General features: G+C 37.6%; 1 protein-coding gene across 12 annotated transcripts in view; it reads right to left on the bottom strand.

The window, feature by feature from the left end:
- Positions 1-19239, bottom strand: part of dab1.L (Dab, reelin signal transducer, homolog 1 L homeolog) — a 425953-nt gene that overhangs the window by 65268 nt on the left and 341446 nt on the right. For 11 of the 12 annotated variants that reach the window (XM_018258283.2, XM_018258282.2, XM_041590415.1 and 8 more), the window contains 2 exons: positions 9339-9478; positions 6117-6215 (listed from right to left, as the gene is read on the bottom strand). In XM_018258283.2, the coding sequence (XP_018113772.1) occupies positions 6117-6215; positions 9339-9478 (239 nt within the window). Of the gene's footprint in view, positions 1-6116; positions 6216-9338; positions 9479-14371; positions 14481-19239 lie in introns of those variants that run through there. The other variant, XM_041590419.1, reaches the window with a different exon arrangement.

Genomic DNA, 19239 nt, shown 5'->3' with positions numbered 1-19239 from the left:
GGTAGAATTTTAGGGGATTATTTACTAAAACTCAAATTTATCTCAACTTTCTATTAAACCAAGATCGACCAAACTCCCATCCACGATATTTATTAAAAAATAACTTGAAAAATTCATTGAGGGAAATCGTGAGAAAACTTGAATTATCACCCAAAACCCCTGAATTTTTCGAATTATTGAATGAAATCCCGAGCAGATCGCAATATCTTCAAATTGTAAAAAGGACATCTGCCATTGCCTTCTACATGACCTCAGTAGGTTTGAGATGGTGAATTTCTGACTTTTAGCAGCTTCAGGGTATAATAAAAGTTTTTTTTCCACAAAAAAATCCAGGTTTTACCCTCAAAAACCTCGACCAGAAAAAAATCGAGGTTTAGTAAATAACCCCCTTAAAGAATAGTGTATAAAAATAGTAGTAAAGCATGAAAACATTAATATAATGTATGGGTCTGTGAGAATATTCCCTCCTATATCAAAGTAGTCATATAATTCTGTATGACAGTAAGTTCTATGTACAGTATGGAATATGCTCGATGCCTATGAGTATCTTCACATATTAACAGATTAATATTCTCTTAAAATGCTCCATAATGCTCTGTAATCAAGAGGGATAATAACACAGAGTATTTATGGCCATCATCATCCTTTTAGGGCTTCTCAAGCTCTGTTTTTGCAACACGGATTTGTTCAATGGCATATCCAGTAATACAGATTTAATGAACCAAAGAAAGATAGTTTATTTAGCAATAATGAGATGCAATTCTAATTTTTCTATTTAATATCTGCTGGAATGATACGATGATGCCGCTTTATGAATAAGTCTATTCCCCTCCTAACGAGTGCCAGGAGTAATTTATGCAAAACTGTCCGGCTAAAGATGAAAGTCTGCTTGAAATAAAAGAATTTGTCCAATTATCCTTTTAGTTTGTATGTTCATAAACGAAATGGGGAAAATGTTGCAAATGAAATGGAATATGGTACGGCACTATGTGCTTCCAGTTGCACGGCCAGCTATGTATTACTGTGTAATTAGCATCTTTGCTACATAGAAATCCTCTGGGTGTTCAGATGGAAAGGATGCATTGTAATAGGCTTGTGAATATACTGCAGAGGCAAGCTGTCAGCATTTTGACTAATAGTGTATACCCTTGGTCCTTTATAAGGCCATCACTGTAATAGCCCTCACACTTTTACTGGATGTCTACAACTAAAACTGGATAAATACCACAACAGTCCACCTACGCAGTCAGGGAAAAATTACAGAGAATTCATCTACAGCAACATCTCCAGTAGGGATGTAGCGAACGTCGGAAAAAAAGTTCGCGAACATATTCGCGAACTTGCGCAAAAATGCGAGCGGTTCGCGAACGGTTCGCGAACCCCATAGACTTCAATGGGAAGGCGAACTTTAACATCTAGAAAAGACATTTCTGGCCAGAAAAATGATTTTAAAGTTGTTTAAAGGGTGCAACGACCTGGACAGTGGCATGCCAGAGGGGGATCAAGGGCAAAAATGTATCTGAAAAATCTGCCTGTGTGTGCTTGGAAGAGATAGTGTAGGGGGAGAGCTGTTAGTGATTTCAGGGACAGATGATAGCAAGTTTGCTGGCTAGTAATCTGCTTGATACTGCTCTGTATTGGAGGGACAGAAGTCTGCAGGGATTTGAGGGACATTTTAGCTTAGGTAGCTTTGCTGGCTAGTAATCTACTGTTCTCTTTAAACAACTGCCATACGTTGACCTTGTAGGCATTGTTTGCCCAGTTTTTTTGGACGCAGCCACTGAAGCACAGTTGCCAGAAAAAATATGCCATATAAATGCTGAAAATAGTCATTTTTCGCCATTACGTAAAATATATTATGGCTGCTTGAAAAAAGTGACTCCGGTGTTTTTTCTGGAGACGGTAATATTATGGATATTTAGACAGAATGGGAACAAGGTCACACAGCTCGATGGCGGGTTGAAGAAAACAGTGTGCAAATAATGCCTACAAGGCCAACGTATACACTACTACAGCGGTGGATACGGATTACGTAAAATATATTATGGCTGCTTGAAAAAAGTGACTCCGGTGTTTTTTCTGGAGACGGTAATATTATGGATATTTAGACAGAATGTGAACAAGGTCACACAGCTCGATGGCGGGTTGAAGAAAACAGTGTGCAAATAATGCCTACAGGGCAAATAATGCCTAAAAGGTCAACTTATACACTACTACAGCGGTAGTAAAATAAAAAAAAGTAAAATAAAAAAAAAAGAATATTAAAAAAAAAAAATTAAAGTTGGTGCTGCTGAACTACTAGGAGCAGCAGATTAGCACACCAGTCCCACTCCCCAACACTGCTAGACTAATAGCACTGGGCTCTTATAGTAGTAGTAGTAGTAGTAGTAGTAAAACAACAAAAAAATAAATAAAAGCAGTCCTTACAAGGACTACTGTTATTGCAGCAGTCAGCAGATGAGATCAGAAGCAGGACAGCTGCCCACTGCAGCTACATACAGAGCACTGCAGTAGAAGGTAGATTACTAGCCAGCAAAGCTACCTAAGCTTAAATGTCCCTCAAACCCCTGCAGACTTCTGTCCCTCCAATAACAGAGCAGTATCAAAACGATTACTAGCCAGCAAACTTTCAACTGTCCCTGAAATCACTAACAGGCAGCAGCTCTCTCCCTACACTATCTCTTCAGCACACACAGGCAGAGTGAAAAAACGCTGCAGGGCTTCGGTTTTTATAGGGAAGGGGAGTGGTCCAGGGGAGAGCTTCCTGATTGGCTGCCATGTACCTGCTGGTCTGGGGTGAGAGGGCAAAAAAAAAGCGCCAACAATGGCGAACCCAAAATGGCGAACGTCGCGCGACGTTCGCGAACTTCCGGCGAGCGCGAACACCCGATGTTCGCGCGAACAAGTTCGCCGGCGAACAGTTCGCGACATCTCTAATCTCCAGAGAAGGCAACCAAGTCTAATTATAGAGGGTTCACAAACATGGCTTCTGTGTTAGATATACTGTAGTTATTCCAATCATTATCATTCCATTCACACAGAAGATAACGGACTGCCTGTAAACCAGATCAAACTGCTTCTACTAGATAGGAATGTCAGCAGGAGTATGCAAAAGTGCAGAATAGCACTCCATTTATGTAACATGTAAAGTATAACTTTTACTATCTAACATTGATAACGCATTCCATAGTTTAAAAAAAAAAAAAAGGCCATTTAAATGAATGGATATCTGGGTTATAAAGAGCACTTGCTAAAACTATACCTACAAAAATGCATTCAGCAATGGCAAGATATGATAGGCAAAGTAGAAGATAAGAAGATTCTTTATGAATGCAAGGGCAAAGTGCAAACCAGAGGCAAAGTGCCATGTTTTACAAACACTGCAGCACTTTATTCCTAGAATTTTTTGTCATTTCCCATTATTGGCATCAACATTGTTCAATCACATCACAAGCTGCTGATGTCTAGTAACTCACTGGGCCCAGTTGCACATGTAGGTGCAACATGCTAGGTGAATCCTGAAAGCCATGCCATTCTAATGCAAGTTCTCACTCCAGGGCTACCTTGCATCTGCTTGTGCTTTACTTTTCATCTGGCAAGCAATAAACTGAAGTAGGTTCAATCAGCACATGTATAAGAGAGGTATTGTTGCACAGTGAGATTATGGAACGTGAAAATAAAGATTTATTAGCTCACTATTAAAAGCAATATTTGGGCCCTCTTGACTTTGGACTCCTGCTGTAAGCGAAGGGAATATAGTGTGTGTGTGTGGGGGGGGGGGGTGAAATATAGTGCAATGTGTTTACTGATAAAGTGGCAATATACACATATGGAGTTTAGGTCCAGTGACTAAAATGTAGTCACCATTTTCCTTTTAAAAATATGTAAGGGCACATGTACAGTATGTCTGCAAGTGCAATATCAGTATGTGCAATCTCCCTGGAGTTGTGTGTAAAACCACTTTCTTTAAAGGTACTTGCATTCAAATGCACTTCCATAAAGTTGCCCTCGGTGCAGCTCAGTCCTACCAGCCCTCCATTCTGAATTAAGCACTGCTGCACCTATGGACCCAGTAGAGCCCTGGACATACCGCCACATCAGGAGATAACTCTAGGGTTCCCTTTGCGCCCAATGTCAAAAGACTCAGCACACTTGTGCTTAAAGAATTGGGCACAAACTTCATTTGCAAGCTGAACTCCGGATATGAAGCTACTCAGATTTTTGTGCAATTAATTGTGTCCAAGTTGCAGCAAATAGGGTACAGCAATTTTGTCAAATTGAACATGGCAATGCGCTCTAAATTGCACTTGCAGACATAAATGCTTGAGACTCTGGCCTCTGATATGGACCTGCTGAGCTGGTCGGAATGCTTCCTTAAAGAGAGTTTTCAAAAGCTAGAGGAGGCATTTGGGCAAGCAAGGCTGGTAGTCCACAAGCAGAAGACCAAGAACATGCTCACGACAAAGGGGCATATTAATCAAGAGTCGAATTTCGAATTGAAAAAACTTCAAAATTCTAATTCAAAAAGACCAACAGAAATTAGGTCAAAGTTTTTTTTTGGTTGAATTGGTTCGTTTTTGATCGAGTAGGTCCATATTCGGACGATTTCGAATCAGACAAATCAAAGGAATAGTGCATTTGATTGAATTCAATTCGAAGTTTTTCCCAAACATTTTTAGGTTTTTTCAAAGTCCAACAATTGACTCCAAATAGGTCATCGGAGGTCCCCCATAGGCTAAAACAGCAATTCAGCAGGTTTTAGATGGCAAATGGTTGAAGTCGAATTTTTAAAGATACAGTACATTTTTTTAAAATTCGAATCGAATTCAGACTATTTCATAGTAGAGCCCTTATGATTTACAGTATAGGCATTAAAAAAATACATCTCTAGACTGATCACACATTTTTAAAAAGATGACTACATTCTACTAAATGGTCATGTATGGACTCTTTATGTGTATATTAGCCTTCACATCCTCATATGTAATTAGAGGCACTATGTTTGTCCAGGTGCAATAGCACATAACAACCAATATAATGTTTGTTATTACACAGGTGACCTGCTGATTGACTTCTATGGTTTATTGTACCAGGACACCCTCCTCCTCCTATATCCTATATCCCCTCTCCTCCTTTACACCATTTACACTTTGTTGTTTTGCACAGCTCAAGGATTGACAAAGAATGTCCTGAAACATTGTCTTTTATTGTGTGGTATCCAGCCATTTAAATTCCACTTTTTTTCATGTTGTATAATATATACCTTTTTTCTACCACACATTTTTGCCCCATGCAGGGTGGGAGTTTCAGGCAAAGCATGTGAAGCCACAAAGTTATATTAATGTGGTTATAGCCCTCCATTTTAATTATGTTAAGAGTATTGTATAGGCACAAATATCTTTGCTAATAATATTTACATTTGCACCAGATTTTTTGTTTTGTGCTCAATCTCACATACAGTACATATACATGAGCTTTAGTAACTGTACATTTGATATGTGTTATACGCCAATGAGATCATTCCAAATGAGAAGTTCCCAACCTGTTACTTTGCTTGTTGCTAAACTACAATACTCAGAAGCAACCTTCAACAGCTGTCAGAGCTGTAGTTCAACATTTAGAAAGTTACAGGTTGGACATTCATATTCTAGATGAATACTTGTTTCCAAGTTTATCTGACAGATGTGGTATATGTGCAGACATAACAAGAAGAGAAATTCCCTTGTGTATTCAGATGCTGTAGAGCTGCCTTGTACCCATAAACTGCTACATGCAGATAATACATCTCTGTCTAGAATCTGCCAATTAGTATCTGTGCCATTCCTTTAGATGTAAACGGGCTCTTAATCCCAAACCAAGCTGACACACTTTCCTTCAGAAACTGATATATTAATAGAAAATGATAGCAGTAGTAATGATGCAGAAAGAAATCCCATATAGAGGGCAGAAAGGGTGGGCATTTAAATAGAACAGAAAACGCAACTGTAGCGATTACAGCTTGTAATGATGGACAAAACAGAAGGTCAAATAATAACTCAAACTTCTTCCTTTTATTTTTCCCAACACATCTGAACTAGTTTCATTTGATTAGTGTCATTATTCTAATGTCTACTTACACCAGATTTTTCATCAAAGATTTTGATTCCTCCAAAGGAGACTGTTAAAAAGACCTTTTGTTTGTGTTCTCCTTTTGATCGTGCACCAGCAGCAATCCCCTATTGAGAGAAAAAACAGAGAGAACACTTTGGAGATTACTCTTATTCTTTTTATTTTAACTTTTGAAAACAAGTGCACATCCCATAATTCAAATATAAACAATACCATAGCAACATTGTAATACAGGTATGGGATCTGGCATCTGAAATGCTTGAGACATGGGTTTTTCCAGTTAAGGGATCTTTTTGTTATGTAAAGCACCTTACCTTAAGGGTACTAAAATATTTAAACAATAAAAACACCAAGAGGACTGTTCTCACATTAGTATGAATGTATGCTATTGTTGTTGTTAACTTTAACCTAGACAGAAGTACAGAAGCAAAGCCTGTATTATTAATTCAGAGAGCACTTTTATCTGAAGTTTGTTACTGCTTAATGCAGAAGGCAAGTACAGGGCCCTTGATGTGGCCTGTGTAGCCTAACTTGCAGGTCTAAATGATGTAGAAATTAAGGGCAGGGGGGGCACCTATGTGCGTTTCTTGCCTGCTTAAAGGAGAAGGAAAGGTTAAAACTAAGTAAGCCTTATCAGAAAGGTCCATCTAAATATACCAGTAAACCCCCAAAGTAGTGCTGCTCTGAGTCCCCTGTCAAAAGAAACACTGCATTTCTTTCCTTCTATTGTGTACACATGGGCTTCTTTCCTGCCTTCAGCTTAAACCTCATTGCCCTGGGCAAGAGCATGCTCAGTTTGCTCCTCTTCCCCCATCCCTCCCTTCTCTACTGTAATCTGAGCCCAGAGCAGGGAGAGACTCAGGCAGGAAGTGATGTCACACCACATTAATACTGCAGCTCCTATTCTAAACAAACAGAGAGTTTCTAGAGCTGTTTACTCAGGTATGGTAAAACATTCTACAGAATAAACATAGCATTCTAGCTTGCACTATTGCAGCTAATCTATTGGCAATAAAATGCCGTCGTAGCTTTCCTTTTCCTTTAATGGTGTCAACAGAGGCCTATGAAACAGAGAGCAGATCTGCAGCAATTGTGCTACCGGGAGGGAGCAAACTGCAAAAAATCATGGAGGATTGAGCCCATTTCTGGCACTTTGCAGTTGCATTCTGTCCTGCAGGTAGTAAATGGTCCCTTTTTGTGCCATTATTAAAGAGAAAAAGTACTTGAATTGTTTCTTTAACTAGAACACTATGGGAAATCGCAGTGCTGTATTTAGGATCGTTGTCGATGACAGTTTAATATTATTTATATAGGGCAATCATTTCCCATAGAGTAGCATAATACAAAAACCAAGATATAACAGATTGCATATACAGACACACATTTCAACAGAAAATATGCACAGTTACAATTGGATATTGTAATGAGTCAATAGGGGGAGGGCCCTGCTCGTGAAAGCTTACAGTCTAAGAGAAAAAAAAATTCATGGAAAAGCAAAAACATAGACTTTGCAGCTAGTAGATCCTTTAATTGCAATATTTTTACTTTAATTGCAACATGATTATTTCATATTTTTGATATACAATTTTCTACATGATAAAAGTAAATATTTGGAATTCTGTATGTATATAAGGAGAAAAGTTGAGCACTTTGTCCAAATTTAATCATTATTTACCATTTGAAATTAACTTCTGGGGTTGTGCGATACTAAGGCTGCAGCCACATGATAAATAGTTTATTCACAGGCCAGGAATCAGGCACTACGCTGGCATTTGTTGGCTCCTCTTTCAGCACCAAAAGGGACTGCATCGGCCTTGGTGCAAACACACAAAGTGGATTTCAGGTATGCATATGCAAGTGTGTATTTTTGAGCAAGATCCACTCAGTGTGTCAGCACCAAGGTCGATGCAATGTCTTTCAGTGCAGACACAGAAACCAGCATAGGCCAATGGATTGGCCTATTGTTGGCCTGCCTTTATCTGCCAGAGACTTTCGCCTCTCCAGTCCTCAAGCTTATAAACCTCAGCAACTGCTCCTCCTCTGCCAATCCCTGCACTGGCTTCCACTACCTTTTTTTCACTGGCTTGAAAAAAATTCAAGCTAATGACCCTAAACATTCAAAGCACTTCATAACACTGCCCCACCCTACATCTCTAAACAGGCCGACTTTCTCCCAACCTTTCTGTTTTCAAAAGATCTCTTAAAACACGCTTATTTAGAGAAGCTTACCCTCACTCTGTTTAGCTACCAAACGCAATACCATATGCTACATCTCTCACCTGCTTATTTCTGATCTTGCCCACTCCCACACATTGTGTCGCATTCCCTTACCCTTTAGATTGTAAGCTCTTTTGCACAGGGTATTCCTCACCATTTGTACTGGTCATTATGAATGTAACTCTGTATGTTCTACGTTTGTAATTTCTTTGTATAAACTTTATTTTACAGCGCTGCGCAATATGTATATGTATGCTCTAAAAATACATGTTAATAATAATAATATCTTTGAACTGATAAATGTCAATGCTGTTCTCCCAGCCTTTGGAAGCTTCACTGTTGATTGCCATTAAGCTTGGTGAATTAACAGCAGTAGATGTCATGTGCATTCAAAGAGAAAGTAACCTTAATGCCTTCTGCATGGCTTCAATAAAAAGGCAGACATTATTCAAATTGAACAGAAGCCCTTGTATCTTACTGTTACACATAAAGGCTGTTATTCTTGCTTACAAGACATGAACATTAATCTGTGAGACTGCCTGGGTCTTGTCATCATTTACCAGTGCCCAGATAAACCTCTCAATTATTTTAGAAAGAATCAGGCATCTTCAAGACGTGGGAGTCAGTATCCAGGACATGTAAAACAACATATTTTAGCAGCAGGTGCCCATGCGGCCTGTTGGCTAAGTGAAAATGAAGCAGATTTAAACTAATTCATAAAACAGCTATTTCCAAGTTGATAAAATAAACAACTAATCAAATATAGGTTATTACAAGGACATACAGCAATCCTTGTGCAAAAATAAAAATGTTTAGATGCTTGGACAACAGTTTGTCATAAGTCACCTCAGTTAAACCTCTTTCTCTCTCTCTCTCTCTCTCACAAGATTTTCTTATGTTTATGTGCCAATAGAAATGCATGCAGGTGAATGATATATACAACTTCTTATATATTCTAATACTTGTACTATTATTGAACTGAAGAGAAAGAAACACAAATGTTGAAAACCCACCTTGAGCTTCATCATTGAATCTTGGCATAGTTTGTCTCCTCTTGCAGCAGAGACTTCATCTATTCCAATAAGTTTTGCTTTATACCGAACACCGTCCCCTTTAAACCTCTTTATCAAAGTGGCTTCACTGCGTTCTTGACCTGAATGAAAATGATGTAAATAGTTAGGGAATGTTGACAGCAACAAGTTAATGCAAGAGAGCTTACTTTGTGAAATAAACAGCTGTATACTCAGACGTGTAACCAGAGATGTTTCAGGAGACACAAAATATCTGTGCTGCAATCAGAATATTGGCATAAACATCTGACTGATTGATATGTATACTATACACGATCCAGAATGCTCGAGACCTTGGGTATTCCAGATAAGGGATCTTTCCTTAAATTGGATCTCCATACCTTAAGTCTACTTTAAAATAATTTAAATATTAAATAAACCCAATAGAATTGTTTTACCTCTAATAAGGATGAATTATATCTTAGTTGGGGTCGAGTATAAGGTACTGTTTTATTAATACAGAGAAAAAGGAATTATGGATAACAGGTCCCATACCTGTATTACAAGCTGATGTATTATCAGAAGCATATATTTTCCCACTGGCCAATCTGAAGAAAACTAGGGACATTTTGTTACCTGTGGTAGCGGGATGGGCGAATTTGACCTGTTTCGTTTCGCCAAAGTTTGTCGCTGGGGAAATGTTGCCGATGCCCATTAAAGTCTAAAAAATGTTGTCGCGCTGCGAATTTTTTTTTTTTGAAGCGCGTCTTTATATTTTGACGCACAACAACATACAAGTCTATGGGCGTCATTTTTTCGGCAAAACAAGACAAAAAAATTCGCCCATCCCTAGTGGTAGGCATATTTTCCGCCGACAACAAAACGTCCATTGTGCCATTTCCTTTAGAAGTCTACGTTTATTTATCAGGCAAAAAGGAATGTAAAGGCAAGTGTTTACTACACAGAGATGCCAAGATTATTCTTTTGTCCATATTTGCTTAATCTCCATGTTTAAGAATAGGGGTGAATGCTTAATCTTATCTGAATAACATCACACCACAATAACAACAATGGATATATGTTTAGAACCAGATGAAAACTGCTAATGTGACTCATGACAGAATATTGTACTAGATTTGTACATTATAACCAGTTTGGCTGCCCTACAGTCTTGAATTTTATGAGAAGACTATAATTTTTTACTTAACGGGACTGCAAAGCAGAGTTTTTAAACTCTAATGTGAATAAGGGCGGGGACCATACCAGTTGAAAGGGTATTACAACTAAAGCATACTAAAAAGATATAAACATCAAATTTCAGTCCTGGGCACAACTGGGGAATACTGCACTGTGCTACTAAAAGAATACACTTTTCAAGTTACGTTCCCATGGGGGGGTTGAAGCTGTCCAAATCCCTTAAAGGTTTATTCCCTTAAGGTTAAATCCTTTCTCTCTGTGACATTATATGCCTGTGGACTGGGGCTAGCTGGAGGAGGCATTTTTGATAATTACGCTTCACAAAGACCCACAGAGATACAGGTACAGGATCCGTCACCTGGAAACCCTCCCATAGACTCCATTATAATGAAATAATTCACATTTTTAAAAATAGTTTCCTTTTTCTCTATAGTAATGAATCAGTACCTTGTAGCCAACTAAGATGTAATAAATTCTAATTGGAGGCAAAACAATCCTATTGGGCTTAATTAATGTTTAAAAGATTTTTGGAGATACAAATTACAGAAAGGTCCCTTATCCAAAAAACCCTAGATCCCGAGCATTCTACATAACAGGTCCATACCTGTACTATATTAGCGGAAGATGAATCCTGCAAATATGGCTGCTTCAGTATATGCTTTCTATGGTGCCATTGCACTTCTTAGCCTATGGTAACTTACTGGAGATAATAAAGATATTAATGCAGTCAGCCTTTTGTGGTTCAGGGTGTTCTTTAAAATATCTAAGTTGTTATGGTGTTTACTTCCAAGAAACCATATAATAATGTTCTCATACCTATAAAATAGCATTTTTGAAAAGAATGTAATCTGCTTCTGTTTGCACAAATGTTCCCCAGCTGTATAACACCACAATGAAGCTGCAGCACAAATATTTTAGACTAAATACATATTAATATTACAAAACCCGAAAGAGAATATTTTTCCTGGAATTATTAATAACACAATAATGTCAATACATTTAAGCTTCTTTTCTCTTCATATAATGCATGAAATCAATTTGACTGGCAATCACCTTTCACATAAGCCCAATATTAGCAAATTAATTTCATTTACATAACAGTACAGGGATCTTTTCTATCCCATGAATAGCATGCAAAGAGATATAATCTCATCTTGCTAATTAAAGATAAATCGAACAAATTCTGCATGCAGCCCTGCTGAGAACCAAATGTTGAATATATATCATATTTTGTAATCACACTTCCAAAAGCCGAAAATATGATCATGCATTATATGTCTTAGCTAAACAGCGGCTACATTTAATTTAAAGACTCTAACAATCATTTTTGTCTCCTTACTTCTGTACAGAATATTAAGTGAAAACAAGAAGCGAGAAACCAGCAGAAGAGATGTATGCAGCTATTCTTCTTCAGCGGGTCTTTGGGAATATGAAAAGTCATTCTTTTCTGCAATGCATTTTTAAATTAAATAAATATATTCATTCCTTTTATTGGAACTGATGATTATTAAAACACATAGCTTTTGTAACAACATGAAAGGGCTAATGCTTATTCTTTCCCCTCTGAAAATATAAAATGTCTTGAATTATTTAGTAAGAGGGATGATACACTTAAATGTGGGTATTGACCCTAAGCCGATCAGCCCACTAGTCAAAGTGTCAGGCATTTAAAGTACAAGTATGAGACCTGTTATCCAGAATGCTCAGGACCTGGGGTTGTCTGGACAATCAACCTTTCCGTAATTTGGATCTTCATACCTTAAGTCTACTAGAAAATCATTTAAATATTAAATTAACAAAATAGGCTGATTTTGTGTCCAATGAGAGTTAATTATAGCTTAGTTAGAACCAAATTCAAGGTACTGTTTTATTATTATAGACAAAAGTGGAATAATTTTTTTTAAGAAATTTGATTATCTGGACAGAGTCTATAGGAGATGACCTTTCCGTAATTTGGAGCTTTCTGAAAAATGGGTTTCTGGACAAGGGTGACATACCTGTACTTTTTTGACTACTCTACATTTAGTTAAATAAATACTATAATCAGGGCAGATAGTAATGTAGTGAGTTGCACTGAGTATTGTTGTGATGTTAGTACTGATGTGTGTTGACAGCTGAGCAAGCATCAGGCACTAGGATTAAAATGTGCTTCTTAGGTCAAACGCACATTAATGTAGGTAGGCCTTCTATTACATGCGTATATGATGTATTTTTTAGCGAAACAAAGCTACAATAGCAAATTGAGATCATAGCAAGTCACTGGTGAATGGATGTGACAGTAGGCAGGCCACCATGATGTTACTTCTGAGATCCAGCTACTCTCAAAAAAGTGCATCTCCAGTTGAGTTAAATGCTTGTACATAGACTAATGATATTTATAGGGATGAGTGGCTTTCACCAATTCAGCAATGTGTGCATCAAAGGTGGTACTCACCAATATGACTGCAAGCAAGTTTCTCCATTTAAGAAAAGCTTATATGACCGAAGCATTAATAAAATGGGCTGCATTTGATGATGCAAGGCAAAATAAACTTCCCATGTGACCTAAGCCTTAAAGACCTCTTTAGGCGTTTTCCAGTAATTAATGGCTTGCAAATTGCTTTAAAGAAAGTGTAAAGATTTTTAAAAGAAAAAAAGCCTGTAAGCACTAAATTCACACAGTCCTATTTAAATGAAGTAGCAGAACACACAGTATCAAAGTGCTCGGCCTTGCATATTTTGCACCTAAGTGCTCAGTCGCAGACTGTGAATTCAATGTACCATTTTTATCTTGCAAAGCGATTCAGTTCCTCTCCAGCCCTGCTAATAAGCTTAAGCATTTATAGTTTGGCTGTAAAGCTTCTGTATAACTTTGAGCCACAATGTATTCATTAACTACTTTGAAACTATGCAAAAATTTTAGGTTATTTAGCATGATTTGATTCTGCCATGATTTGAATTCTTCACAATTTGAAATGGTAGGCAATTTGCTAAATTGCAAAATCTATGACTACTCAGTCAACTGTGATTTGCACATCAGCAGGAATACACAAAGCCAAAAATTAAGCATTTTTTCCGGAGAAGGTTGAAAAACTAAATATCCAATGTGTTTCTGGGGACATTCAGCCAATTATGATATAATTATTAAGGAAAGCAGAAAGGGTCTATAAATTGATGTTGGAATAAGAGCAATCAACTATTGCATTTTGGTAAATAATAAAATCATATCAATGAATGGCATTTGTGTCTGTCTATTGCCATAAGTATAAGCCTAGCAACCAGATTTCTGAAACTTCAAATTAGGGAGCTGCTGAAAAAAAAGCTAAATGACCACAAATAATAAATAATTGTAAATTGTTATCTAAAAGTTAATTTTCAGGTGAACAGTCCCTTTAAGTTACATATATTGACCTTGTGACTGCTTGTTTTGTTGGGCAGTAAAATTCCAGTATGAATTAGAAGTTAGAAGTTATGGGTCTATATACCTAAAGGTGCCTGATTAATACATAACCTCTTTTGTGTTTCTTCTTATATTAACTTGGTAATGTGCCTGACCCCAAAGGCTTTTTAATTTAATAGTGTATCCTTTCGATCACCAAAACAATATCCTAAAAAGTGCATCACTTTAAACTCCTATAAGACTACTTTGGCATTAAAGGTAAATTATAAGTACTGTATCATGACATTTGCTAGCAATGCTCATAATCATTCCCAGAAACAAGAAGTAAAGGTGAGGTGCAGAGAAGCTATGAGAAGAGCATCTCAGAGTTACACACTAAAGAGACTTTAGCATACACGTTCAGTGAAAGTGTTGACTTGTTAAGAATAGAGATGAATAAGATAAAAATTCAATTTCTTACAAAATCTCTCATGTTCTCAGGCTGCAAAATAAAACCAAGCCCCCAGGAGGAATACCAGGAAAGCGACAGTACACGGAATTTCAAAGCCCTACATTTGTTTCTCACTCTTCCAGAGCTACTGGTCACTTGCACAAATCTAAAACGGTTTTTGGGGAAAAATCAGATTTTCACACGGCCAACTATTGCTTAATAAATAGAGATTAAAAAGTCTCGACTTTGTTCTTTGTATCTGAAATATTAACAGGCCAAGTCTGTGTGATACAATGTTTGCACAAAAAGGTAAAGGCAGTAAATTCAGCATGCCAAAGGTTTTTATGTCAGAGTCTGACTGGTTACTGTGTTAAAATATAAATAAATAAAAGCAGTTCTCAATTAAAGAGCCAGGTACATCAAGAAACTCTAATCCCAACCATTTACCTTTCACTTTGTACTATTAAAGACATTTTAAAGATTTTTAAATGATATGGGTTCTAAAAGATAAATGGCACTTTATGCTCATTCTCATGTTGAATATGCTAGCGATCAAGAAAAAAAATTGTGAATGGGGAACAAATTCAATCGAGTTCAACTGCGACTTCTTTTTACATTTAAAGGGAGTAACACCAAATTTGGCCTATTTCAAGACCATTTCCTATTTCTATGAGAATAAAGAGGCTAAATAGATGGAATAATAAGTTATAGTATCTAAAGAAAAGAGACTAGGAGAAAAAAGGTTGAGTGAGGAGAGGAAGAAAATAATCTTAGACTGGAGCCCTGGTCTAAAGGTTTTTGGGTGGCCCACGGTCTAAGGGTTTTTGGTGGGCCCCTGGTGTCCCAGTCCGACACTGAATATGATGTACTGTTGCACTGTGGATGGAGTCTTGGTGGGGTCTGAGAGTGGGCAAGGAGTGGGTGGGAAGATCGGGATCGGAGTGCGTTCTGAAGATTTTTCGGCAGGGAGAGCCCGGCGCACTCTAGTTATTGGGTAAAACCAATGTTTTCTTTAGAAACACTACTATAATTTATATGAATAAGCTGCTGTGTAGTCATGGGGCAGCCGTTTCAAAGGAGAAGCGGCGCAAGTTACAAAGAATATATGTAGCTATGTAGAATATAATGGTTTTCTACAGAGCTTGTCTGTTATACATTATTTAACCTGTGCCATTTAGCCCTATTTCAATTTCCTCCATTGCCACTTTATAAACTATAGTAGCATTTCTGAAGTAAACAGAAAACCCGGTTACAAGTGCAGAGTAACAGTACATTATATTTTAATTACTTTTATAATTTTATAATTTGTTGGTGCTATTGTCCTTTAAACTTAGTTGAGTAGTTCTTGCCCTTTTTCACCTTTTTCTCATTCATACCAATGGAAAGCAGGTATTTCTGTCATTAGGTTATTCCTTGTGCATACTGGTATATTAGAATGCACACTGCTTGACTTGTACTATACAATCTTTCAACCTGAACGTGCAGTATACTCCATCTTTGCATTAAATAGCTCCAAGGGAATTGCACTGTGTCTTGTGAGTCAGATCCAAATGACAATAATGACACTGCCTGACTATAAGCAATAGAAACACACTGGACTGCTACAGTATCTAAAATATCTGTGGGTTATTCAAGGACAGAGACAACATAACTGTGGTACTAGACCAGTAAATACCATTAATGGTTGCTCGTATCAATAATACTACCTTTCAGATCTGGGGGGTTGATTTAACAACGTTCAAAATCCAATTTATTTAACGGATCAAGCAAAACCTCCTGAATGCTAATTATGCTCTGAAAAACTCTTATGTGCGATGTATGTTAAGCGCTAAAAATTTGTAAAGCTCAAATTTAAAACTTAAAGCTTAAAGCTGGAGAGTTTATGTAGAAGTTAATGGGAGCTTTCTATGGCTATGTTAAAGGGGAAGGAAACCTAGTCGGCACAAACCCCCCACCCCCCCTCCCGTTTGTTGCCCACCCTCCCTCCTCCATCCTGGCCTACCCGTCCCGCTGGGCAAATGCCCCTAATTTGTTACTTACCCTTCTGCGCAGGTCCAGTCCAGGGAGTTCGCAGACGACATCTTCTTCCACGCGATCTTCTTCCTGCTGTGAACGGTGTTTTGGCGCATGCGCAGCAGGATCAGTTCGCCGGTACGGATCTACTGCGCATGCGCCAAAAGTCACGTGCATGCGCAGTAGATCGTACCGGCAAAATGATCCTACTGCGCATGCGCCAAAACACCGTTCACAGCAGGAAGAAGATCGCGTGGAAGAAGATGTCGTCGGTGAACTCCCTGGACTGGACCTGCGCAGAAGGGTAAGTAACAAGTTAGGGGCATTTGCCCAGCGGGACGGGTAGGCAAGGGGGGAGGAGAAAGGGTGGGCAACAAACGGGAGGGGGGGTGGGGGTTTGCGCCGACTAGGTTTCCTTCCCCTTTAAGGGGGAAAAAAATCACACAAAAAAAATCGCAAAAAATCAACTATTCTAATTTTTTTAACCAAATTTTTCCTATTCTGATTTTTTAATAGCCAAGCAAGCATTTCAATATTTTTAAATTAGAGTTTAATGGAAGTAGAGCAACATTTTAACAAATAATCCCATGAAGCAAGCTTCATTTGCTTGCTACATTTCTGTATCATATAATTCTAAATGAACAAATGGTTGCTTATTTTTCTGTCTCATGGCATACAATATAGCAGCTACCTACGCCTAACTTTTAATTGTGCAGAGAAATGTTATGAAAAGGAAGTCTTTATATTAAATATAGTTTGCCAGTTTTCAGCAATGATTTAACAACCCTACCAACCATTCATATTCCCTATGGTTAATACATTTATATTTACTGTCTGTGTTTGATTTAGAAACTGCGGATTATCTGTGGAATTGTACAGCTGCATGCAGGAATTTAAATTGGCTATAAGAGAATACTTTTTATATTGTTTAGCAGATACTCAATAAATGCGAAATATTGAAAATGAAAAAAAAAACTGGATTAAAAATAGTTTAGGATTAGAATAGAAAATCCTTCCCTGAATGCACTTATCTCCCTCTGCTATTAGAAACCAGCACAGTCCAATCTGTCTTTTGTTGAGAAGGAAAATAGGAAATATTTTCTCTTAGTTTAGTCAATAGAAAATGGACTGACTTTGTGCAATGGTGTTCCATTAAAAGGCACAAGATGAAGTCAAATATTTTCCCTGTGTATCATACATTATGAAAATGTATCAGGACAGTATGGTGCCTGACGTGCATGGCTACCAGCCTGGTATTCTCTTGATCAGTTGAAGTGACAAATCAGGATATTGCTGGACATTTGTGAATTTCTGTGCTACTGTATATCCTCAAGCTATATTGCGACAGATGTTGCTTTCCACTAACATAAGCACTGAATATTTTCTCCTAAGAATATTGTTAGACTACTGTAAATGTGCCATTTGCATTTTTCTCTTTACAGTGCAATTCAAAATGCTATCTCTTTTGAAAGGATTAATAATATTAGTCTTAAATTCCTTTTTAGAAGTTGAATGCCTTGGAATTACTTTTCTATACAGGTGGACAGAGCTATCAACCCTCCCTATTTTTTCGAGTTACCATCACTCTTAAGAATTCCCCTGATTTCTGATGATTTTCCATGATTTCTGGTGATTTGTGGGAAACAATCTGATATGCCTATATGCAAAAAATTTCAGTGACGTCAGTGAAGCAATGTGCGAATGCTCAGCACAGAATCTGTGGCTTCAGGAGCGGTTGTGCAAATGTGCGTAATTTCTCTTCCGTTATATCACTTCTGGCCCGGAAAATTCATAATCCCCAAAAAATGTTTGGCCCCTGATATTCAGCACCTTAAGGTTGACATCTCTAGGTGGAGTCAAGGAAACAATAACAGTTCCATGCTAAATCTAAACAATGTTTTTGAGATATTGTCAGTAGCTTTTTATTTTTATAGAATGGACAAGCTAGAGTACATGAATGGAATATATCTAGTACCTGGGACTCCCTTTTCTCTTTAATAAGGGTCCCTGAGGGACTGGATGGGGCTCATGAAAATTACACATGCCAGGAGGTTGTTTAAAGGCATATTTTGGTGAAAAGAAAACTCATGTGACATCTTGTGATTATCTAGTTGTCTGGAACATTACCACACTAAAAGAAGACAGGTATATGAGAGTTGTAGGTATATATTTTCAATTTGCTTTGTTTATCCAAAACATCTGTGAAGGTATGTTTATGACTGCCTCACTGGCAGGATGGCTACAAGCTACTGAGAGATATGACAAGTCTATGGCAGCATATTTTCCCTGCACTAAGCTAATAAAGACAACAGATGACTGGTAGGGCCTCATTATATGCTTATAAATAGAAATGTTAGTAGGCTGCTTAACCCATTTATTATTAACCCATTTATTTAACATTAATACTATTTATTAGTATTAAGTAAGTGTGGAGAATATGTTCATTTGGCTGAAGGAAGCATTATTCAGCTACAAAATGTGAATTTATTAGTTCTATACCATGTTCAGCGGTATTCTTGATACTTAAGATGGGCCAAAGCATAAGAGAGCAAAGCAACTGCACTTACAGGATTTATCAGAATTGTACAAAAGAAAGATTTTATCGGCTTGATGGCATTGGTCTCACAGAGAAACCTAAAAGTACAGAATCGATATACTGTAGGACACTGGCTTGATGTAAGAAGATTTCAAGGACAATTACAGAACTTTTTCATCTGAAAACAGTACACCATTTAAGTCTCATTTATTCCATTTCCATGATCGTGAATACTTTCAATGGCTTCTTGATATTCCAAGCCAAGATCTTAGAGCTGAGGTGTCAGACTGGTACGCCTACTTCTCAGACTCTTCTGCCAGTAATTGACTATAGCTGGTGATTTCAGTTG

Source organism: Xenopus laevis, chromosome 4L (assembly GCF_017654675.1).
Source record: "Xenopus laevis strain J_2021 chromosome 4L, Xenopus_laevis_v10.1, whole genome shotgun sequence".
Classification (NCBI taxonomy): domain Eukaryota; kingdom Metazoa; phylum Chordata; class Amphibia; order Anura; family Pipidae; genus Xenopus; species Xenopus laevis.
This window is presented reverse-complemented; position numbering and strand designations above follow the sequence as displayed.